Genomic DNA, 26,094 nt, shown 5'->3' with positions numbered 1-26,094 from the left:
TTATAATGGCAACTTACTTAACATTGATAAATATATAAATACAATTGTTATGTTATTTCCACATACCAGTATATTTCTTTTTCAGTCAAGGTTTCTGTAATTTAATGTATACGTTTCGATATTTTTCTCGGTTTTCTTTAATATTTCTTAATTTTCTCCAGACCTTTCCATACACGTTGCGAATAATATTAATACGCGACAGGCGAGGTACAAATCGGTCAATCGTTGTGGTTTCTCGGGTCAATGAGCACGACGTCGCGTCATTTCTGCAACGTAATTATCGCTCTCCGCGTGGAACACGACCTATTAAAATTAAATCAACTTCTCATTAGGCGTGGCAATAAGTCGATCAAGTCTCAAGACAGTTCAAGCCGTTTCCTTTTTGTATTAAATGAAAAATGGAGATTGTCTACATATCAACATAAAATTGCACGAGAGCTGCTTGCTCATTGCTATTTACAATGTATTGCTGTAAAATGTAAAAGCCTTAAATTAATCTGATTGAACAAGTTGAGAAGACTGATTTTTTTAGCAAGCACAACCTGTCGGCGGTTGTCCCACCAAGAGTTGGCATTAGGAAAACGTGCCACGCTGGTCGCGCGGGACCAGCTCGAGCAATGAAAATTCAATGGCGCGAGCAATTTGAGCTCGCGGCGCGCGAGCTGCATCTGAAAGTATAAACGGTAGTTGCGCGCGCGAGTTCTCACTCTTTCTCTCTTCTCGTCTTCGTTGCATTCGGTCAGGCCGCGCGGTCTCTTTCTCTTCCTCTCGTTCGCTTTTTCTTTCCTGCTCTCTCTCTCTTGCGCTACTACAGAGCTCACGTGTGCATATGCGTGGTCGTCCGGTGGTTGGCTCGCACAGAGTAATCGCGTAATTTGCGTGTAACGATGCAATTTGTAGTTATGGCGACCCGGCTCTCCTTCTCTTTTTTTTCTTCTCCCGTGTCCCTCCTCGGTCGCCGTTTTTGCCAGCACCGGCGACATCGACGTCGGCAACGACACGAGTAACGGCAGCGACAACGATGACGACGGCGACGTCGAGTGCTTAAAAGCTCAGGCTTAAGAACCAGACGGACTCGTGGGTTCGGTACGCGTTTGTATCGCCTTTGATCTTTCTTCAAGTTTATTTTCTTGTTTACGAGAAAAAATGAAAGATGATGTGAATTATTTACCTAGATAACATTAATGGTGATTAAGTTTTTAATCCCTCGAACTCGAGTCTCATTTGTAAAAACGCTCTCTCTTTTATTCCAACTTACCATAAACGATAACGGTTGATGAACTTATCTCGATATATCGCGCCGCGTAAGGCATCCATAAGGTTCGTTCCCGGATCACGATCAGCGACAAGGCTCGCGCTTTTCTTACGCGATCGCTCATGTCACCGGTATCACGTTCTCTATCTCGAAAAGGCGAGAAGGATGTCTCCGCAAGAATGCTAGCGCGCGAGAGAACGAGAGCGTCAGGTATAGCTGAGCTCTCGCGAATGACTTACAGATCGCGGCTTCGCGCGCGAGCGAAGCCACCTCTTTATCTCGATTCGAAAGTTCGTGCGCAGCGGGCGTCCTGTTACGATATAAATTGCCGACTTAGCTACGGTAACTACTTATCTATGTGTACGCGTCGTGCCATCGATCGCGATAACCGATCTCGCTACATAAGCCCGATCCCTTTGCGAGGTATACACGTAATCCTTACGAAGTACGCGATTCTTTAACATCGCCGCATCGTAATTTCTTCCCGCGCGGATTTTATCGCCGTCCGGTGAAATAATTTCGAGTAAATTTGCGGTAAAGGAACGGGGAGTCAGGGAGTAGTGCGCCGCTGTAATTGCCGCGTCGCATCGGTATTCGAGGGCAATGTAATTAGTTAAACTACATGACAGGGATTATCGGGCAGGTATCAGAATCTTTCCTCGGCCGACGTTTCGGTGAACCTGAAGTTTGTCTGCAGTTGATTAATTAACATCGTACCCGAGTGACCGTTATAACACTTTATGCCATTAGCAGGATACTTCAAGGATGTGATCCGCAACAAGTGCTCGATTAACGTTCACCTGATTCTTATAATATAATATTACAAACCAATATCTATGATATTTCTTCTTTAACGTAAAGTTTTTCACACATCGTCAGATCCTCAAGTGACTTTTGCAGAAACTGTCACTCGTGGCTGCACGTGGAGATTCATTTTTAATTGCAACATTTCATAGAGAAATGTTGTCGATTTTATTTCGCCGTCATTTGCACGCAGGTGCGCGCGCGTTCCTCTATCCGGTGGAGTCCGTTTTAATTAAAACCAACGCGCAGCCGGATCACCTTTTAACCCCGGTACCGTGCGCGCGCCGGCCGGCGCTGCCCGGCTCACGTGCGTGTCCCACGTGCTTTTACGACGCGAGTTATTGCTCGCCTCGCTGTTTATTAAATTGAATCGTGTCGCACCGCGTCGTCACTCCCTGCTAGTGACCCTTTATCGGATCCCGCTCCCCTTTCTCCTCCGACGCTCCATTACCACTTGCAATTAAGCTAACCACTCATTAAGAAGCCGCGAGCATGATCACTCACGCGACTATCAAAGGGCGGCCGACTCGTCGATACAATTTACCATCTCCGCTATGCAGTTTTCGATCAGACCTGCATATGGTTTGATTGAAAAGTCGAAGATAAACGTCCGAGATAGTGAAATAAAATACGAGAAATGTTTTGTAATCTGTAAGGTGGTCTGTTTTAAAATAACATCAATTAACTATGAAAAGAGTGAATTACTGAGATCATCAATCACATGAGCTTGTTCGAGATGACATCGCGAGAATAATCGCGGCGAAAGCTCACAGCTTCGCTCACGACGCTGACGACGAGGAGGAGAGAGTATTGAATCTCTCTCTCTATCTCTATTTATCTATCTTTTTCTCAACTGGGACAGCTACTAATAAGATTTTCGTGATCGAATCATTCGGTACTTTCGACTCGACGCCGCCGCTCCTCATTCCCATAAGAAGCCGGTCGCGCTATATCCGTCCGAAGACGCGCGTGTGTAGATACAGCAACCGCTATTGTGCCAGATCGTGCATCCGCCGTAACTTAGATCCCGTGCTTCCCGCGTTGACCTTAGGTGCATCGGTCTCGTTGCGACGTGCACGTTACAGAATTTGCGTAATCACGTATCATTGGTCCGAGTCCCTCCCCCGCCAACCCCCTCGCTGCCTTGTTTTCGTTCACGAGACTCCCGCGCATCTCTGGTCGTGCTATGCAATCTTGTCATCCCACGTGTGCATGTTGTGTGTGTTCAAGATGCATCCAATAGCAAGAGAAACTTGCTGTTCCGTAAGCATCAGTCCAGTCGCATTCACGTTTGCTCGTATGCATTTCATTAATAAGAATCTGCATACCGTCCGCATTCGCATAGATCGATTTCAGCGCGTAGTAGCTAATCACTGCTACTTTATTGATTGCCGATTGCGCGATTATCGTTTGCGGTTACACGCGAGAACATTGTAGCGTGTGAATTAATGCGAATGTCGATGTAGAATTGTAATCGCTCGTTGTCGGTGTTGAAGTGGTCGATGTTACCACGTTAGAAGATCAGGCTTGAGATACAACATCGTGTACGTGATATGAACAGAGAAATTTATGTCAAAGTATTGAGAGAAATTGAAATCGACCGCGATATTCACCGCGGAAGATGGATTTTTCCAACGGAATTGTTTTTACAGAATCTCGACAAGATTGAGCACCGCGCCATAATTAGGAAACGGTAAAGAGATGTTTTATTTAGCAACTAGATCGTTTGTTTAGATTATCAAGATTGTAGAGATAAAATTGCACAAGTAGGTACTGCATGTCGCAAGTTGTGCTGTAACCAGAATAACAGAACTGGTTCCATCATGTAAAGCTCGCTCTACACGACCTATAATTCGCGACAGGATTCGAGAAATGGGATCTTATCCACTTTATTTATGACGTAGAAAACTTTTTTTGATTTAAAGAATATTATAGACATATTTATACGTAAACGTATAATCTTCATTTCTTAAACTATTTATTTCGCAATATGAAATAAAAATTTGCAACAATAAGTAAGGTCGATATCAATGCACATTGGAATAATTGAAATATACCAAATTCTCTGACATGTGTTAATTACGTATGTGAAATTAATACAAGCGCTCTTTTCTTTTTCAGGATGCAAAAGTTTCTTCAAGAGGAGTGTTAGGCGGAACCTGACGTACTCGTGTCGAGGGAACAGAAACTGTCCCATCGATCAACACCATAGAAACCAGTGCCAATTTTGCCGCTTGAGAAAGTGCCTGAAGATGGGCATGCGCCGGGAAGGTATGCATTGTACTGAACCCTTTTTACGAATTTATTAGCGATAGATCTCAATGGGTGATTTCAGTGTGGCAAATCTTGATGGCGATTATCTGCCTATGTTTTGAGTCTAGATTAAATCTCATTCTATCTTATAGCTAATTAAAAAAACAATGCTTTTTACACTGTCGATTAGAAAACCACTTTGATCATGATATCCTGAGAAATGCCGTCGATCGAATGATAACGCTCGCATCATGCGACTCGCTGTGATCACCCATTAAACTCTCCGTCACACGGACCGTAAATCGAACTCCCGCGATCTCTGGTTTCACATGTTGTCCGATCGAGCTGCAGAATTTAAAATACTATTCATGACTATATATTATCTATATTAATATACGACTATTTATATATCCACAATTACTCCGCTGATTTCTGTGATAATTGCAAGCATTACTTTTTTTAAGTACATGCTCTGTAAAACGAAAATTTTCGTTTAATTAAGTGGATTTTAAACGATTCTAACTTCAACCTAGAATCTGGAATAGATCAGATCCCTCGAGCTACTCAAATTTAACAATGCGCATTCAAACAACGTCTGTACTTAATTGAAATAACACATAACAACGTTAGAAGTGAGTAGACGCAAAGATCGATCACCGTTTCCGCTTAAACTTGTCCAAACTCATTTAAAACACGGATATCTCTATTTCACGGCATTCGAGCAGTTGAATCGCATAACTCGCTGGAAGTTCCGCCCGAAGTTGAAGCTCCGAAGCGTGCCGAACTCGCTTTCGGCGCAGCCGGCCGCGCGGGCAATCTTTAATTGCCACTCGCGGAAAGGCCGGAAAGGTTCCCACGCGTTATCCCCGCCCGCGATTCTACGTTCCTCTGCTCTTGAACTTGGCTACTCGCGCCACACGCGCGATAACATCTAGCCTTGTTCTGCCGCGCGCACGACGAGAGGAGGCGAGGAGGTGCGCTCGAGCTGGTCATCGGCTCCCCCGGTCTGCCCAGGTGTATACGTACCCACTTCCGTCCGAGACGTGGCCATCCATCGCGCGGCCCTCCACCTGCCCCGAAGCGTGCTCGTGCCGCTGACCGTAAACCTGGTAAATCACGCGTTTTTACGCGTATCGACTGCACGCGTCGATCTGATCGATGAGAAACACGAAACGGAAATTGACGTTACGTTTCCTGCGCGAAACGAAAGTGGCGGCGAGAGGAAAATGAGAGGAAATGCCGACTATGCGTGCGAATTAAGTTGAATCTGCAGGCTTTTGAACTATGGCATCGCGCGGTATAAGAGTCATGTTTTTGCACCCTTTTTTTCTTCTGAGGTTTAGGGTAGTAGATCGAGAGATATCAGCGATGGAAGCAAGGATTATTGCAGGGATACGAAAAAGAGTATTTGAAGAATGATTGTTTACTTTAAATTTAATTTTATTATTATATTGTTATACACAAGACAATTAAAGTTTTATTCTCAATACATGTTTTTATCACGATTGTGACTTCAGATTTCAGAGACGCACACTACACTAAAAAATTATTTAACGTTACTTTTACACACATCTGTCTAATAATTTCACGTTAATGTTGTCAATAATTGTGGAAAAACTCATTTCCATTCATTTAAATTCGAGATATACATTTTAAGATTTCTTCCAATCTTTAAGTTTTATATTAAAACTATTATGCTCTCAAGATCGGAACAATTTGTTCCTTATTTTACGTCTGGGACGCTCCCGTTCGTCCGCGATTCACAGAAAGCGCATTACTTCCCAGACGCATTCTCGAATATCGTGAGTGGCGTTGCACTTCGCGAGAGAGTAGCTCGAGCACGATTATTCGCACGAGAGCCGCGTGGCGCGGCTCGGCCGTCCGCGACGCAGTTTTTCCCACAGGAACGTAGACACGCAGGAACGCGGGGGGAGGGACGTCGCGTTTTCTGCCCTGTCACAGCGACATCCGCCTATTATCTGCGATGATGTGCCCCGGTCTTTTGATAATAATTCGAGTTGAGCTCGAGAGCGCGGGGCACGTAATTCTGTATACACTCACCTGAGTCTCTGCTCTGTACACGCTCGTACGAAAGGTGCGCGGGGATGAGGGAAAGAGAAAGAAAGAGAGAGAGAAAGAGAGGAAAACTAGCGGGCGGAGAGGGCGGAGAGGAAACAGAAGAAGAAGAAGTAGAAGAGGAGATGGAAGAAAAGAGAAAGAGAGAAGAGGAGTGCAAGAGCGAGCGGTCGCAGAATGGAAGAGAAGGGGGTGTGACGAAGGTGAGGGGAGTTGCCAGCAGGAGCAGCGGCAGCAGCAGCAGCAGCAGCAGCAACAGCAACGGCAGCAACGGGAGGAAGCAGAGGAGGCGAGAGGTCGAAGGAAAGGAGTAAGAAAGGGGGAGGGCGGGGGGCTGAAAGCGAGAGGAGAGAAGCAATGAGGGGGAGAGAAACGGTGGAGGAGCAACAAGAGGTAAGACGGGAGGGGAAGAGAGAACTAGAGGGAGAGAGAGAGAGAGAAGGGGAGGGACGATGGTCCGAGGTCAGCGGGGTGCATGACCTTACCTCAGGGGCCCCTTCCTTCCGTGGGGCCCCTTGAGGCAGACAGGATGCGCTGAAGATTACCCCGTAGATACTGTCCGCGATGATTACAGAAATCTAGGAAGCCGCTCAATTTAATTAACCCTTAATTGCGAGCGCTCGGGACGGGATAGCGCGTTTACTCCGGGACCCCGGCTTTTCCCCCGTCTTTCTTGTCTATTCGAGAATGATGATGATGATGGTGGTGGTGGTGGTGATGGTAGCGGCGGTGGTGTCCATGTGTGCGAGCGCGCGACGATACATGAGTTATTGTCACGAGGGAAAAAGCGAAATGCACGTTTTTCCAAATGCGCGAGTGATGTTCGGAAACTTATCTGTTGCCCGAAAAACGGTGATTTTTCAAGGCGGCAATGGGAACTGGAACGAAAAGGTTGAATAAGAAAATACGAGTGGATTTATCGCAGACAAGAAGGTGATAAGAGAAACCCGTAAAGATACCGAAAGCAGAAGTTTTTGTTACTTTTTTGAATCCCGTATCGCGCCACTATCTACGTTTGCTCCATATCGATTTTAACTCATTTTTTTAAAACTTCTTTCCGAGAATTCTCCAAGAAGATATTAATCTCAGTGGTTCTTGATAAGTTCAGATCAGCGTATTGCTAGTCGTCGTTACATTTATATGCGTTTTAATGGCGACACTGGCCACTTCTCGAACTCGTCTTCGCTACGGGGAAAAAGAAGCGCGTCTTATTAGTCAATTATTTTCCAGTTCGCGACTGCGGAATTGGAAATTAGCGTTATCGCGCTGAGCACTCTTCAGTTGGTCGCGTAACTATCGAGTGTGCCCATCGCGATACTCCGATAGCGACTTGCGACTGGAAGGCCCCGTTACGTACTTAATACGCTCGTTAAAACGAGGAACTTAGAAACGCATTCGCTCGCCATCGCGCGCGCGCGCGTGTTTCTCCCATACTCTCTCGCAATAAATCTGTACTGTTTATTTTACAACCCGCAGCCGTTACTTCGCGCCTGCTTCAATATCTTTACTTAAAAAGGAAAAGAAGGAGAAAAAAACAACAACGCTCAATATCCTAGCTCTGCGTGAAAATGACTGGCTGCTTCTCTTCTGTGTAATTTATGCGCGTGCTAGGGTAATTAACCCATTTATGTACGGATGCGCTTCCATTTCACAAGTCGATAATGTCGAAAGAATCGTAGCGATTAACGTGCGAATAACTATAATTTCGGTTTCTCTTGTGATTACGAAGATTTAGTGGTTATATATCCGATTTTGTAATTACTGAAATAGAAGAAACTTATAAATCCACAAAGAGAAAACATTTATTAGCTTTATTAATATTATTAATACTTTTTTCAATTTAATAAAGATAAAAATATAAAATAAAAAAAATTCTCAAGTATACTCTTTATCGTTCGAAATATCATTATTAGGATCTTATACAATTTGGTCTCTCTCGTTCAAGAAAGGGTCCCACAATGACCAGATTACCCTTCTCTTTCCCATAAACGATTCCGCCTGGTCGGCGTGTTATTGCGTCATTTTTTTCATAACGAGCACGAACGTAGCTCGAATTTCGTGAACTCTTACACGGACGACGCGCACGTACGTAGATATGTATCATCGAACGTTCGTTAACAAAAGGAGACAGGACGCACGACGACGGCGACGACGACGAGGAGGCGAAGGCGGTGGGAGCTCGAGAGGAGACGCAGAGAGAACTCGAGAGGCAAATAACCCTAATTTCATCGTCGGAGACCTGCATTCAGAAAGTCATTATCAAACGACCGTCCCGCACGCCCGTTATAATTACGCGGGCGTTGCACAACACAGAAACGTATCGAACCGCCTCGCTCTTTCCCTCTCTCCGTCTCTCGTCCTGCTTTCACGCTCTTTCTCCTCTCGCCGGCTCTGCCGATTTTCTCTCTCTTTCCTTTTTCTCTCTTCTCGTTCTCACGTCCTTTATTTGCACGCGTTTCGCGCCGATCACTTGCTCCGATCTCCATGCACGCTCGTTTCTGTCCGCTCATTTCGCTTTCTTTCCGACCGATTATTTTAATAATCACGCGATCCTACCAGTTTATCGCTCTTAATAAAAAATCTCACGCGTGTTACAGAAATTATCCTAATCCAATGACGAATTTCTAAAATTAATAGCTAGAAAATATTGAATTGCGTGGAGTAATTTTATGACTCAAAAGCATCATTTAGCAAAGACCTCCAGAATTCCGCTCGGCGTATTCGCGCTGAGAACGGAGAGCCGAGACTTATCAATCTTTATCTACCACGCGCGATCAGTCTTACGATCTTACGGTCGATCAGTCGATCGATCGGCTGGCCGATCGTCCACCCTGCCTCCCTCCCTCTCAACCACTCTGGTCGCGGGTAATCGTATACATTCGCAATCGCGCGCGAGCGATTCCCCGGCAGTTATGAAATCCTCGAAGAGGGCAGCCGATAATCCAGCACGCCGGTCGTGGCTGTATGCATCCGCGTGGTCGCTTATACGTATGAACGAGCACACGAGAGCACGTTCGCGCGGATTTCACTTATCTCTCTCTCCCGGCATCGAAGTTCCGCGCACGGGCCGATGCAACGACGGCCATTATGGCCGCATTAACTGAAATTAGACATTGTTTCCCTCGCTGGGGTGGAACACGGCGCGCAACAATGGAGAGTCGACGACGACGACGACGACGACGATGAGGACGACGATGAGGACGGCTGCAGGCGAGGCGTGTGGCCACGGGGTGAACCGAAATGGCGAAGGGGGATGAGGGAGAGTAACGAGAAAGAAAACTAAAGAGGCGCGCACACATAAGGGCGGGAGGGCCGAGGGAGAAAAGACTGTGCGGGACACCCACTCAAGAGAGAATGTCCTCTCTCGAGCTCTTTCTTTCTCTCTCGTCTCGTCTCCTCGTCTCTATTTATCTCGCTCTCTCGCGCCCTGTCCGCGCCAGCGTGCGCCGGCGAGAGATTGCCGATATTACGGCAGGGTCAGGATCGTGACTTTAATCAATTAGCGGGGTTTCTCGGACCCGGGAAATGATTAGTAATCCGGCCGGCAGCCAGACCCTCTCGCAGCCTCCTCCTCTCCCCATCCGGCTCTCGTCTCGTTGCTCTCATCCTCGCAACGGAGGATAAGAATACGCGCGCGCCGTTCCGATGAGCCGCACGAGGAAGTAATCGATGAGAGAAAATCAGCCTATCTGCGCGAATGCAGCTCATTATTTCGTAGACTCGCGGAAGATTGGCCACTAAATTTGTAAAATGCCCGCTGATTCATCTTCGATATAAAGTTCGTGTGATGAAGCCTGTGAGCAAAACTAAACAATTTATCGTAAAAGCTATTATATGAGGAAGAAGGCTTATAACTTGTTCAAGTAAGCACATAGAGATAAAGATAAACGAACATTAATTTTATGAGCACGTCACTTGAAACTCATAAATTCTTTTTAATTCAATTTAAATAAGTTTTACTGAAACTGAAATTTTATTTCCTCTCGCTTATAATTCAAAAACTGTTTACGCCTTGGTATCGATGAAAAAAATGTCTTGTCACTCAAGAAACCGTGAATAAATGAACGCTTAGGAAGCCTGGGGCATTCCGCAGAAAAATCCGGGAGAGGAGAGCCGACTCGAGATACCGTTACGGCGAGATAAACGTCAATACGCACTGCGGCAGATCCTTGCATCGCTTCGATTGCACGTCGATGGCAGCAAATCGATCGGTCACGCATCTCCCGCGGCTACGGAAAGGCTCGTGGAAACGTGGACGACTTTGACGGGATTCCAACGCTAATTATAAATAATAGCGTCGCGCCACGCGCGGCGTCTCAACGTCGCTCTGCCCCACTTGACCGTCGCAATTTTCCAGGTCGTCATGCACGATACATTTGTTTTTTTCTCTCTGTCCGAGAGAGAACTATATAGGTATAGGTACATGTGTGTGTGTCCGACTCTTGAAACTAGATTTCAAGATGAGTGATTTTTCCTTTGACTTGTTTTCATATCACCTATTGCCTCGTGAGCGATAAAGAGAAGGATTTTTTCATAAGAGAACGAGATATTAATTTACTTTCTCTAATCTATTGAAATTCTAATTTAAATCGAATAATGAATATTGGCTTCGATGGATTGGTATTAATTATTAGTAATTTCCAGTAATTTGCGTGAATAAACTGTATCGCATGTATTACGTTGTAATAAACTGTATTATATGTACATATTTACAATAGTATATATAAATTAAAGGAATGGGAAATTTTTGTAACAGTTGCATAAATTTATTGAGAGAATAACGCCTTTTGCTCTAAATATACAAATAATTTACTCATTTTCTTTCTCGCAAGGCTTAATGTACGATCGACGTGCAATAAAGCACATGATTAATCCAGACTACCATCGGCTCTGAACATTACGGTACGCGAACAGTTCGCCGTAAGGAATTCCTTGCTCAAGTCTACCGTTATGCTACCGAGGTGGAGTTTACAAAGCGTTATTTAAGTAACGAACAACCGGAGATCGTTAACGTGCAAGCCGTTCGAGGATACCGGTCGCCTACTCCAAAAATTCTCATCGATCGCGAGGGTTTCCTGGCGCGCTAGCCGCCATACGAAACGACCACACTTCCCCATATTTACCCGTATAATCTCTTTCCGTGCATTAAAATACAAAATAGGCGCATTACCATGACAAAACTGTCGGGTCAAGAGAGCCTGACACCGCCTGTGGGGGATTACGATCGGCGGCCCGAGTCCGATATGCATATTCAGCGGTGCAAGGTCCACCTTATGCGCGTAAACTCGCGCCTTTTGTTCATGCCCGGCCAATCCGGTCTCGCCGCGGCTTTTCCACGCGATCGTCAACACGTCTATTTCTTTTTTCCCGTCGGTTTCATGCACGCGCTGAATTATCGCCGCTGAATATTCGACGAGGCACATCCTCGGGAAGACGGCATTGAGTTCGCGCGCTCGATTCGCGTTGTCATCGTCGAATGAGATCGTTAGAATCAACGCGTCACGCTGGTGTATGAATTCTGAATTAAAGGTATTGAGCTGTAACATGTATCCGTTCTGCTTTTTTGGAGTTTTCAATAATATGCGTTGCAACATGTGTTCGTTATTAAAAACACTAAGGAGACAGGACGGATATATGTTACAACTCAATACTTGAATTTAGCGCGAGCCTGCTTATGTTGGAATATAAAAAACATGGGCGACCTAATAAATTAGCAAACAATATTGCGCGTGAATAAGTTCCAAGTAGTTCGATCATTTGATGCGAAATTATTCAAATCAGCACGCAGCTTATTCATTTGATTTTATAAGCATAAATAACGGATTTAAAACGTTTAAGTGACCTTCGCAGCTTTAAGAGTTAATGGACTCTTGATATTCATTGATACACTGCGTTATTATTTATTGCTAAAATTGATAGGACATTGTACATATGTAAGACAGCTTTACTAATTACTAACGACGCACATTCTGGATGCTAATAACAAACGACTATGTTACGACGATAAGTATATGAATAATTAAACTATTTAACTATTCATTTTAGCAAAATTTATGTGGGAGCAAGTCTTTAACGAGAAATTTTATAAAAGAAAGTGCATTAATTTATAATTAATCATCGATCCAAAATTAACATTTAAATATGCTCATCTTTAAAGTATAAAGTTTTAAATCACTGTCCGGTTGGAAATAGACGACTCTTGACTCGGAACAGCAGCCGGTCAATTCGAACGGTGACCTCAGGAACTCTCGGAGCACCACGAGCTCGCTGTTCCAATCAGAATGTGAAAGTTCAGCTGCAAAAGGCTTGCTACGTTAAATCGGCTTTATGCTCAGCACCATACACGTTCACTTGTATACACGTACACGTATGTACCGGTCGTTTTTCTACTGTCTTTATCTATAACTACTTAACGCTAGAATGTCCGGCAAGCCAATCAATAAGATCGTAAAGTATCTCACCAGAATATCGAATATGTTTTATGTCCTTTTGATTTTTCAATTTTATCTTTTCAGTCCTAAGAGATTAAAGTACGAGATTTTTTTTCTAGATTGCAAGAAACACATATGATAATATAAAAGTCGAAAGATATCCAAATGACTCCGACGAGCATTTTATTCTTAACATGGACGATTCACTTTTTCATAGCTTGGAATATATGATGTGCGATCATACATGTGTTTGATGATGATCGAATCACTGTGATTCTTGCATATCTTTGCGATTTATCTTTTTCTGTTTGGATTCTGGAGATAAATGCAGTTTCTTTCGATTTAATGAAAAGAAAGATAATTAATTTCGATCGACAGAAACGCCAAGCGGCTATGGGAAACGTTATATCTCCGTCGCGCAGAACGTTTATAAAATACCGGTTAATTTTTGTAGTTTAAGTGAGGAATGCGTGAAATTATAGAAAATCTTAACGCCGCGAAAGTAATTAATCTTGTCTATCGATAATACATAGCTTGCTTCGGCGATAGTAAGGATCGAGGTCGCTTTGAATTTCTCTCTTAAGACGCAACGACAAATACCTCATGCGTGAATTTCTATCAATTTTGCATTCCGGATTTTGTCTTGCTGCAAGCAATGATCAGAATTAAAAATTTAATTTTCTCTTTTAAGTTGTATCACGGTAGAAAATTGACCAAGTTTTAAAAAATTTCATGCAATCATAATCCCTAATCCAAATTTTTCTGAATTGATGTAAACACTGATTGTGAGTTTACATGAGATTTGGATCGATTTTCTCAAGTTCTCGAAAAAGCGTGCTGGATCACCGTCGCTTTTTGAGCCCATCGAAATTATACCGGTTCTTAAGACTATACAGGCTGGATACGTGTCTGCCCACGTCCAGCGTGCGAGGGCTGGTTCGCGATGCGAGGCAGGTGAGTCCCGACGCTGCTAACGGCTGCCGCTATTTGCATCAGCTAAGTCCTTCCCGTCTTTCTCTCGCGCGGACATTTTCCTTTCTCCGTCCTACCGGCGCGCTCGCGATGCGGCAATTACGCCGTTCTCTCGAATACGTGCCAATAAGTGGAGGCTGCGGCGCCGAGGCTAGAGCACGTAGACTCGTTTTGTGTCCGTGTTCGCCCTCCACTTCCCTCCGTCCCGTTACTAGGGAATTCCTCGTGAAACCGCGCGAGCCCCTGGCCGGATTCTCGGCACCGCGATGCGAGATTTTTCCTCCCGCACCTTCGGCTTTCATTAAATCGCTATTTATCACTGCCGTCGGAGTCCCGAGTACAGTAACTTGATTACACATTCACGAGACGATTCGCCACACGCCGGTCTGCTCGACAAAGGCAAATATATCCGGTATCGACGAGGACATAAATTCAGACTCGATACCTGTATTCTTTAATAACCCTCATATCAATAGGAAAACGTGTACTTTCACTGTATGCATGTTATCGAATCGTGATTCTCGATACAGCAACGTGATAATAAATTCCCCGTAAAGAGCTTAATCGACGCTATATTTATCTGGCGAGCGCGGTGGGCAAACGGCGCTAAATCACATTCCCGTCGTTCGCCCGTCGAAAATTATGAATGAATTAGAGGGCGATGAAGCGAGAAAGTTACGTGGGTGCGTAAAACGCGCGGCGGCCGTTCTCGCGAGCAAGCGAAACAGACCGTTCCGTTCGTGCGCGTGCACGAGCGGTTTACTCGCGAGCCGTCGTCGGTCGACATCATCGGCGTATCCCGGCGTGGGAAAGCCAGCGACCCGGGCGCCGGTAAGGATGCCGGCGATTTTTTAGGATCGCGTATCACGCGAAGGAGAGGCGTGCGATTCCGCGCTCGGAAGTGCCGCTTCGTATTCCGCTGGTAACAGGTGAATTGCGCTCCGAAAACGCGCGTTCCCCCAAAGGCGGTCGCGTTCCTCGACGGTGACGGTAGGTCAAAGGAGCAATCACGCCCGCAGCCCGGGAGCTTGGAGGGACACGAAAAGAAGAAATCCCAGCGACTCTCCCACGTGCGTACGTACATGCGTGCGGACGTGCGTGCGACGCGCTCGCGATGCTCGCATTTCGCGCGGCGATTCGGTCAGGGTAAACGACGAGTTGCCGAGCCCGGATCACGGTGAGTCCCAGAGGAAGGCGCGCGCGGCACCCGATATTAACGCCTGACGAGCGACCGTAATCTCCGGCGATGCTGGGGTATCCGCGGCCCGGGCGTGCGGCGGATTAACGGAAACTTAAACGGACGGCGCCGTTGAGCGGCTGTTGTACGGTAAGCAGCAGCGTTTACGCCTATCCGTTTCGCGCCAGCGCGCTCCACCTCGATCGCGAGATACGAACCGCGAGACGAAGGTACGTCTTGCCGGTGGATTCTCGGTTGGGATGATGGGAGACTGGCGTCTCGGACGGACGTACGGAGAATAAGAATGCCAGGGTGAAATAAATAAGCGAAATTGTCTCGTCGAACTGAAGCCGCTTTTTGAGAGACTATCACGGGAGGGAAGAGATGAGCGCGAGCTGGCCGCGTGCATAATCGACGTTGCTCGTACCGGCACTGGGCCAACTCTAGGCGAAGCTTCAGGAATCGCTCGCGACTACTGCCGCGAGTGGTGCCCACTCGTAGTAGAACCAGCCACGCATACATGAGCGAGCGAGTTCGGCTTGCGCAGACCCGCACTTACGAATCACCGCGGCGGGCGGAGGTGAACGAAAGCAGATATTAATAACGCGCCGCGTACACGATTGTTGCGTGGTCCCACCTTCGCCGTCTCCTCCCGATCCTCCTCTTGCTCCCTCTCTCATCGAGGTACGTTCTCCGCCTCTTCTCTCTCTCTCTTTTTCCCCCGTGCTTTCTCCGTCCCTCGCTTCGTCTCACTTTCCGTCTTTCCCTCTCTCTTCGTCGTTCTTCGCCGAGTTCGCCCGGGTCGCTCGTTTCTCCGTGCCTTCCTCAACCTTAATGTTGCTCGTATAGCGTAAGAGCATAGCGTGGAGTAGCATGCGAGAGAGCCGGGGCCTCGCCGCGAGCAGGCACCGTGGGAACCTCAGGCGGGCCTCACCGCGCGCGCACTCGCTCGCTCGCTCGCGCGAGCGGGGCCCTGTTCTGGACGCGTGTAACCTTGTAACCTCCGCCGACCTCTCCCTTTCTCAATCTCCGTCCCTCTTCCTTCCTCGACCCCTCTCGCGCGCGTCTTCTCCCGCGAAGTCTCCTCTCCGTTCATCTCTGGACGTTACCGGTCTTCGTCCTCCCCTTCGTCCTTCTCGTCAGCTTCGCGTACACGCCTCGCTACGACGACGACGAGATGACTGCGGAGGAGTCTGCGGCAGATGCGATCTCGATTTCGCGAACGGCGACCGGGCGACGCCGACAGTGCTAAAGTGCACCACGAAGAACATAGAGGAGTTCGAGAGCCGCGACGCGATGCGCGGCTCTTGATTGCGATAAATGTAGCGTAATAAATTTCATACGCGTCAGCCGTGCTTCGTGGATCGCTCAGACTCTCCGCCGATTGCGCGCGCGATAGCTCGAGCGCGTTCTCGTCGTTAAGCCCGATCAATAATAAATTTCGCCGTCGAAGCAGTAAATTCCGCGCTTCTTGGCCCAGCTCTCGGCTCGAGCCGGCTCGGTAAAATATCGCGGTTCCAGAGACGACAAGACGGATTCGCGCTCGTTGCGTCAGCTCGCTTTTCCGACGAGAACTCACGCGCACGGAAAGTTTATCTGAATTTACATCTTACGAGAGATATGAATGGAAATATTTTTGCATTTGCGCTGCATACATATAAATTATTTTCAACGATAAATGAATTGAATGTTTTATTACATATCTATCCTACCACGTAAATTAAACATAGTAAAATATTCTTCAAGGTCCGAATCGAGACCACAAGAATGAAATAAGTAAGAAAATATGGTACGTGTGTGCATGTGTGTGACCGAAGCATCAATAAGAACGCACGCAGGTCACTCCCGTGGCGGTGAAGCGGGGCCTGAATTTTTTCCGAAAACCCTGGCATCCCTGAGAAAACCCATAGGGTAACGACGGCATTCGCCACAAAGTGTCCCTATTACTACACACGCCTAAATCCCCGGGCAAGTAAGCAGGGGAGTTTTCTGCGGTCGGAGCCGCGGGATAGAGCAAGCGTCGAATTAGCGGGCGGTAATGGCGAGCTGCCGTCCGCTCGTCCGTCCGTGCGGCCGTCCGCTCGCGCTTCGGATCTCGCGATCGCTCCGCGCTGGAACACGGGGCGGCCGTGAATCGCGGCGGCAACGCAAGCGGGGAGCGAGTCGCCGACGGCCGAAGAGTCGGTAACCTTCTTTCCGGCGAAATTATCATAATGGCTCGGAACAGAAGCATGGCCCGGAGCAACCTCCGCTCTCCGCCTGGAAACTGCCTCTCCGCGCACGGATGCATGCTCTCTTCTTACCCCGGCATGCATCTTCCGCGAGTCTAAAAGCGAGCCCTCCCGCATGCGTGCGTGCGTGCGTGCGTGCGTGAGCTGTTGCGCGCAAGAGCGTATTCGCGCGCGGTTATGCCAGCTTCCCTCTCTTTTTCTCTCTTTCTCTCTTTATTTCTCTCCTCGGCCTCCTCGGTCCGCTCTTGAAGCGGGGCTCTGGCCGCCCCGCCGGGGCCGGGGCAACGCCAGGTATACACACAGGTATATTCCCCTCGCACGGTAATTACGTGACGTATTAATACCAGTTATTCCGCGTCGACTGGTTCTCTCTCTCCGGCCGGTCGGCCGTCCCGATCCGCAGGTGTATCTTGGCCTGTCCTTTCCGCCTCTCCCTCCTTCTCTCGCCCTCTTTCTCTCTCTTTCTTTCTTGTTTTCTCTTTCTCGTCCGGCCTGTTCCGATACCTTCGCCCCGCCCGCGAAAAATGCTCTCTCGCGCCCCGCGTCTAACGAGAGATACTTTTGCGAGGCGGCGAGACGGACGTTCGCCTCTAAACGCCCGCGAATTGCGAGCGCGCGACGGAGCGCACCGGTGCGCTCGCTGCTCTCTTCGCGCTCGAGAAAGCGCACGAGCGCGTCCCGGCTCTTACCCGCCTACGTGTGAGCTAAGTGAGTCTCAGAACAACGCGTTCATGATGATGCTCGAGCGACTTTTACTCTTTCCAGGCGAATTTTTCCGGCGAAACAGCATGTTTCCATTACATGTTTCTGACGATCAATTGGATGAAACCATGTAATCTCGAAGTAACGTTTATTACTTCAAGTCATGCATTGTGTCGAGATCGAGACGATCGAGAAGAGCTCTACGTGACGACGAGGAGTCGATCACTTCACAATTACCACGATAACCGATCGTGCGCATTTGCTCGCGTTTTAAGTGAAAACCGCATCGTGAGGGACGTCGCGGCTGCTTCTTCCCTCTTTTTTCTTTTTTCTAACGAACGGACCTAGCGAGCGTATCTCGGATCTGTGCACAGCGAGCGGGGCCGTGGAAGAAAAGCATGCCGAGGGCCCGTAAACGATCGAGTACGCCCCTCGGATCCTGGGTCCGTCGCGGCCGCCCGAGCGAGTCGCAATCACGACCGTTAATCGCGGCGCGATTAACTCTCGAGAGAGCCGCTGCGAAAGTCCCGGCCGGATTCGAGGCGAGCTCTAGGGAGGATCACCCCGCTCGTGAAATCCCCCCGTTCGCCGTCTTTTCGTCCTCGCCTGCCTGCGAAACGCGAGAACGCACGGGAGACCGGAGAGATTATTGCAGATTATTCCCAATCTGGCTGTCGCCGACACGGCGAACGCTAAAATAACGTTACGCGAGGCTTAGTGTCCATTTGAAAATAACTCGTGAAAATAAAGGGGACAACAAGATGAGAATAAGTGAGAGAATAACTCTCTTTATTGTACTCTGCAGTAATATTTCTCGCTGATCATTATTTGTAAGTAAGAGTAACTCGAGAGTGTGACTCTCGACACTATTTTCTCTGAAACAGGCAGTCATGATGCATTTTTCGAAAGTACAAAACGATCAAGTGGAATTTTGTAATAGCCCGTTTGATAATTTAATGCCGTGATATGTCCGTTACTATTATGTTTAGCGAGCTAAAGTGTCATTCAACGTCGATCACCGCCTTCACTTGCATTTACGTCCATTATAGTGTCTTATATTTTCAACATTCTCTCTCAAATTTCCTTTTTACATTTATATATATAAAATTTAAACGGTGAAATCACACGCATATACACATGGGCTCTAGAGTCAATTAATATATAATAGCTTTTATCAACTAATGAAATAAAACGTAGTAACATTGAATAAGTCGAGAATTATTGTTAATCACATTAACAATCATAAACTTTCTTCACAATTGCGGCGCTCAATAATCGCAGCAGTGAATCCTTGGTACACTTAGAGAAATCTTTAGCTCAATAATTGACAGGTATAAGCGATGAATACACGCTCGTGTGATCGAAAGCGGGCCAGGCGCGATGGTATCTCTATGGGAACCTTTGAACCAGGTCAAACGCGACTTAAGCTTCGCGTGTTCCGCGCGCCGCTTTGCCTTCGAAGTCAAAGTCGGAGGGAACAGGTGACTCGTCGGGGCAGGAAATTAGCTCGGGCACGTGACGACACGCGATTATAAATACGGCCGCGCGCGTGATGTAACGCGCGCGCGAAGAAGATGAAGTGGAAGGAGGTGGAGCTCCCCTAACAGGACGAAGGATCGCCCGAGGCTGTCCTGTCGTAAACCCAACCGCTCACCGCCCAGAAGTTCGAGCTAACGAACTTATCGTCCGCGCACGGAAGAGAGGAACGCGTCTTCCCGATCGGGATCGGGATTACGCGCGCGGATTCGCGAAGCCACGTCGCCGTAGGAACGTCTCAATGCTCGATCGAGCGAGCGTGCGCTACCGATCGTATAAAACCGCGTAAATCATGATCAAGTCATGTGAAACGATAATTGCAAATTAGCGGCTTTTTCCGCATGCCATCTTGTTAAAACAGTTGATCATGAAATCGCGCAAGTGGCTTCCATATATTTATCATAGAACGCTCGTGGTTCTCGACATCAGCAAAGTGCCCGTAAAAGTTCTCCAGAATTTACTAATTAGATTTGAAGCCGTCGTATCAACTGCCTTGAATTCGTCGTAAACTGGAGAAGTTTATAAGCTGGAGGATCTTTAGCTATAAAGATAAGTAGAGTTTAAGAGATTCGAATCCACTAGCTTGGTTATCAAGAAAGGCAAGAAGAGTTCAGCTGTAAAAGAGCATACTGTTTTATTACCTAAACTCCTGAAACATCTAAGATTCTTCTTAAAGGCTAAAGTACAACTAAAACATACTATTTTAGCACATAAAATTTTAAAACCCTTCTCGAGAATAATTTATTTACTATAATTGTGTAGATTGATTTTCTCTTCATATTATATTATATTTTCAAAGGCAATAAAATAATAAAACAAACTTATTTTCGTTAATAACTTAATCTTAATAAGCTTCTAAATAAAATTTGTATATGTACCTCTACAACTAGTCACTAAAACTTGTGGCGACGCCAATGAACCCTTACATGCCACATTTGTGCCTCTTATGTTCGCGCAAGGACAGGAATATGGACCTTTAAAGTCGTCAAAAGGGGAAGTCCCGGTGCTCCTGACCTTTCCATAGCCACCCCTTAAATGTTGGATCCGCGTCGCGATATCGCACAGCTATCGAGGGCCTTTGACAACGCAAGACAATGTTTCGAAAGCTATCCCAAACGTGGCATCAGCGTTTCTATGACTATCGTAAAGTCCCGCTCCCAAGGCGGGTTCGTAGGGGTTGGGCATGCGAGAACGGCGCTTGAGAGCAGCTCGAGGGGTTAATAACGATTGTACGTATTGTAACTCTTGTGAGAGGCCCAACGTAAGTGAGAAATATCAGTTTGCAGAAAGGGAATTGTACAATACGATGTAAGATGTCAATCAAGTGTTTTTATTTCTCCGCTGCTATGTATTGAGGGAAAATAATAGCAATCCTAAACTTACTGCCGCTTTAAGAAACATGAATATTTCTGAAGGAAAAATGAATAGTAGATAACATCATAGCAGCTAATTTGGAAACTGATTATTTCATAAGATAATAATGGATACTTATTCTTTACATCTATTGACGGTATTCATTTGGTGTTTATATAACAACAAGAATAAATAGCTCGTCTCGAACTTATATGTAAATTCCATCATTAAATCTAATCATGAAACGGTACGAATGCAAATGTTGGATCAGTCGCTCGTACTCGAGTTAAAAACACGTTTCCAGCATAAAGCTAATAATCGACGTAACGACGATCGCGCCCGATAAGCCCTGTTAAAAGAAGCGTCTAATTTGCTGCCCGTCGGGCTAATAGCAGTCTTCTATTCGGATAATGGCGATCCCGTAACAGCGATTGGTTCGAGTAGTAGCGATCAGCGAATCTCGAATTATGCTTTTTTCACAGAATACAGAGCAAGAGAGAGAGAGAGAGAGAGAAAAGAGATGCTTGTATGCAATGAACGATAACGTGGAGCAGTTGTTACCGAATTGACTGACATCGAGTAAACGATGAGGCAAAGCGGCGAGATGAGGGTTGAATACGTTAGACGACGCACTCTTCTTCGAGGACGCGCAGTTTCGCAGAGGCGTCTGAAAGGCGAGTGTCTTTAGCGTGCGGAAAGATCGTGAGAACCGGCTCGGTGCCAAGGTCGTCGGAACAAGTGCAACCGCCCAGCGGGTGAGCAGTGCGCGCGAGTCGGTGTGGTGCACCTAATAATTATTAGACGATCTATATGTCGCTGGATCGGCAGCGAGTCGCAAAACGACCTTGCAGGTAGGCCGTTATACCGGCTCGATCTTCTACAAATTATATGTACGCGACTCCACCACCTTCACCATCACCATTGCAGCAGCCTCGTCGACGTTGATGAGCGCCGCGACACGCGGCTGAATTACGTAAATGTCTGGTACGTTGTCGTTACGTGGAGACATCATTTCGTTCCACTGGCGTGTCGGTCGTTTCGTCTTTCGCTTAATATGGCAAATGGTTGGGCCGTTAATGCTCGAGTGCTAAAATATAATTAATATCAGACGAAATGGAGCAAGGTTGAAATGTTAATGTTAGACGAGAATGCGGACTGCTGCTTGCACTGGTGTAAAAAATGTCTTTTGTATTAAGGGATCCCTCTAGTAAAAATAAAATTACTAACTCTATATTAAGGACCTCTCAAGAATCAAGAGAGGATTTTTTAACGATGATAATGAGAGATTTGCGAATATAGAATCAGTTTCTCATCAGTGTTCTTTAAAATTTTGATCTCATTCAAATTAATAGTTCCTGGACCAATTGGAATTTTCAATTTTACGTGTCTTTATTCATAACGATTCACGAGCGAATCCATATTTGTCTTTTGGCAAACTTTGAATTATAAAAACGAGATCTCGTAAATAGTCGTTTAGACTGATATTCGTCACTCTTTGATAGACAAGTTGTGCTCTTCTCATGTACTTCTATAACGGAATACTACGCAAATCTTAACAGCATTGGAACGCATCGTTCCGCTCTGCTCCGATCTCGCTCCTTCTTCCTTCTCTTCTTCTCTCTTCTCTCTCTCTCTTTCCCGGTTAGCACCTCCGAGCCGGAACTACTGCCTCAGGGTATGTACAGGCACCCACTTATTAGATATGTAAAAATCATTCCGTGTTGCACACATTGGCCACGCGATTTGTTGCATATTGGCGGCCTCCTCTCACCCTCCCGCCCTTCCGTCATTCTACATTCCGTTCCGCTCCGCTCACACCTCTCGTCATACTCATCCCGCGTTTCTTCAGCGTTGATGATTGACCCTCGTCGATCCCAGACGTCGAGAGAGATTTTTGAGGGACGATTTATGAAACGTATCATATTGAATACTTGATCACCGAGTGAATCGAAAAAACGATGATTAAGAGCAATTCCTATTCTTGTGAATGACTACGTCATACGGTATTAATATTCTATTTGCGTTGTATCAAGAGATATTTACATGCTTTATCCATTTATCCATGTAAACCCGCTCTGTTTTTTCTATTTTTGATAATGTGGAATCGACTGGATTCCTCAATCTCGCTTAAGCACAGATGTCTAATGTATAACGTAGCGCGTATCCGTCTTCAGGAATAGATGTTATACACTAGACATGTTGCTCTAAAGGTAGAAAGAGACATCAGATTGGGACTAGGAAGCGCTGCTGCTGTTATTAAGGCCTTCCGAGGTAAGTTTGCCGCAGGGCCTTACGTGGATGTGTATTTTTCGTGCGAACCGTACAACAGGAATTAACCCTTTCGCTCGAAGGGACGTGTGCATATAGCATGAAGAACGTGACGTTCATTTAACGTGTGTGAAATGTTATATTCTGGAAGGTTCTCCAGATTTTAGAAATCTTTTACTTATGTTTAAAGCAACATCGATTAAAAACGCTTTGTCATTATCACAAAAATTGCCTGAAATAAAACATTTTATCAAAAGATGACTGAAATGTTAAGTACACTCTTCTGAAGTATATTATTATTCTTAAATATTTATAATAATCTCTTCGTCGTTAATCTGATATCAATCTTTATTACGACAACTGCTATATGAATCTATATTTTTTAAATCACACAGATTTTATGCATTAGAAGTTATCCGATGGTTCCGCGACGTAATATTCTTTTCTTAAAAGACGTGAGTCTTCAGGTCACTTTTGAAATAAGCTTCTCAATTTAAAAAAGCACCGTGGATGAGAGCAAGGCATATAGCCAATAGGAAGGACGAGAACTCTGCGAGAAACTGGCACATCGCGATGATCGAACGCGTGGCGGCGCGTTCGTGATCCGCTGGCCGGGCTCGAGGGATTTCGTTGAACCGGGCGAAGGCAAACAGCTCAAGGATGACGTTGGTACGTTTGCACGACGCCTAACCGATGACCCAATGACCTCGTGCGGCGGTGGCTCATGTAGGTCGTCACCATCTCGCCGAGGAGAGATCGTGGGCGGACGACTCGCCGGCTCTCTTTCTTCCGCCCGCATCGACTCCTCTCCCGCGGAAAAAGTCCTTTTCTCCCTTCCTCTCTTTCTCTTCGTCACCCGCTGCAAACTCGCCTCTAAGAAAGCAATACTCGAGGTACTTTCTTCTCGTTGTTGTTCTGTTTGGATTTTGATCGAGTGGTCCTGAAAGAGAGCTGCACGGTTCTTGAGGCATATTTATTGTGAAACTATTCTGGGTTATGATGAATCATTGGATGCTCGACCGACGAGCAGGTATCGTTTGCGGTACAACGTGTACGCAACATGCTTTTATACGTCGCCGCTGAAAGAGGACAAACGCGAGGCAATTGGGAATTATTTAATATCCGCGACTATTAATTACTGGATATTTAATAACACTGTCATTAATCGTCGAGGGGGGTTATTAAAAGTGTCTCAATTAATTAACGTATTTCACTGTCGCCGATCCGCGCGATTATTCGAGCCTTTGGTGCTTCCTCGCGAGGGTTTAGGAGCACGTCCGCCTTGAACGGCACGATACTCGCGCGCATCGGGAACGACGAGGTATTCGGCACGCGCACTTGCGTCTCCTTTTGCAATCTCACGGAGTTTCTGTTTTACGACACGCCGGCGACAATAATTGCAATATTTTATGCCGGGCAATTAGCACCTCGCGACGTCCCCGCGCAATCCTGGCGCGACTTCCTCGCGCGATCGCCGCAGCCGGCTTCCATCCGGAGCGTCGTAAAACATCGCAACGGAGGTGTCGCGGATCGATAAACACGACAGCGAGTCGTCGAGTTTCACCTGCATGGTATTTAGGTCTGGTGGAAACGTATCGCGCCGCCGTGGAAAGAAGAGGAGGCGCGGAGCATCCGTTAAGATCGGCACCAATGTGAGAAATATCGGCCGGCAATATAAACCGATGATACGCAGGAAAGTTTCACGAGCGTAATCGCAGCGCCCGTTCCCGCGGTTTCCTGCGGTCGTCGTGACGCTAAACCTACGCTTGTTAAGAACGGCCGTAGAGTTTATGTTAATGACCCGATATTTCTTCTCCCGTGAGAGCATCAATTCAACGGTGCATTCCTCGCTGCTGAAAACAGGATGTAAATGTGATCGCTGGCTGCTTTAACGGGGTCGGTCGATAAATTTAGGATGCGTGAGATTTAATGAATTGGCAATATCGTTATCATTATCGTTAATGATACTGGTTAACGATGTTGCCAATTCATTATTACATTTGTCGTTTCTTAGTTTAACATATATGTAGTTTATTGAAATAGTCGATGTAAATTGTGTTGCATCCTAATGTGTTTCAATATCAAATGGCAATTGACATTATAAATTTAGCAAGAAGCAGATGATGATAATAGCACATGTAATATTATGTGTAATAATATATTGTCGCGTGAAAAGTGCGTGAAAAGTCATCCCGCTTTATTAACATAAAAATTAACGAATAAAGAGTCGCAGATGGCTCTTGGTAAATCGATTGACATTTAACAACGCTGGAGCATCCCGTAATATATTAATCAACATACAGGAAATGGTCATACTACACCATTACAGGAATAATGGTCATATTTACAATTACAATTGTGTCATTCGTAATAAAGTTGTACTTGTTATAATCAGTCGATCATCGATCGAATATTCACGTGTATAAAGTTTTATTGACATTCAAAATTTTCCAGAAATCTGAAACTGTGCCAGCAGGTAACGAGTTACTACTTCAACGGTCACATCGCCACGTATTTTTCGGTCACGCTACTACTGTCCGGCGTTTAAAATTATGTAAATCCTCGATAACTGTTCATCGAACGGCGGACATAAAGCCGAACGGTCGCAATAAAACGCGCGACGCCTCGAAAAGCAATAAACCGCGCGAACATTTTTCACGTGGAACTGGATTCGATTTTGTTGGTGATCGAGTGAAATGTTCTTCCATTCTGCAGCAATCGAAATCAAACCTCAAAAATCTAACTCTTGCATTAACTATTAATGTGCCTGCCAGTCAATAATATATTCAGCGACTTGTTCCATAATCTGAAGCCATTGTTCGGCCAGCTTTTGTTGTTCCTTCGCTGTAGAAATTGGCTGAGTTTCACTGAAGAAACTTTTCGTTCAACCAATATTTTACATACGTGCTCAGTAAAACTCTCTGCACGTGCACTACAAATATTCATGTCAAATATTCACCCGAGCACTCTCGTTTGTATTGGGTCGTCCGGAAAGTTCGTGCCGATTTTGAAGGAAAATTCAAAGGCAACATTTTT

The 26,094-nt window shown here is 46.1% G+C and overlaps 1 protein-coding gene across 1 annotated transcript in view; it reads left to right on the top strand.

Moving 5' to 3' along the window:
* Positions 1-26,094, top strand: part of LOC105286863 (COUP transcription factor 2) — a 118,169-nt gene that overhangs the window by 16,723 nt on the left and 75,352 nt on the right. The window contains exon 2 of the mRNA XM_011352119.3: positions 4,181-4,339. Coding sequence (XP_011350421.3) covers positions 4,181-4,339 — 159 coding nt within the window. The remainder of the gene's footprint in view (positions 1-4,180; positions 4,340-26,094) is intronic.

The sequence above is a fragment of the Ooceraea biroi genome, chromosome 1 (genome assembly GCF_003672135.1).
Source record: "Ooceraea biroi isolate clonal line C1 chromosome 1, Obir_v5.4, whole genome shotgun sequence".
NCBI classification, from domain to species: Eukaryota; Metazoa; Arthropoda; class Insecta; order Hymenoptera; family Formicidae; genus Ooceraea; species Ooceraea biroi.
The sequence above is the reverse complement of the archived record's forward strand: the minus strand, read 5'-3'. Positions and strand labels throughout refer to the sequence as shown.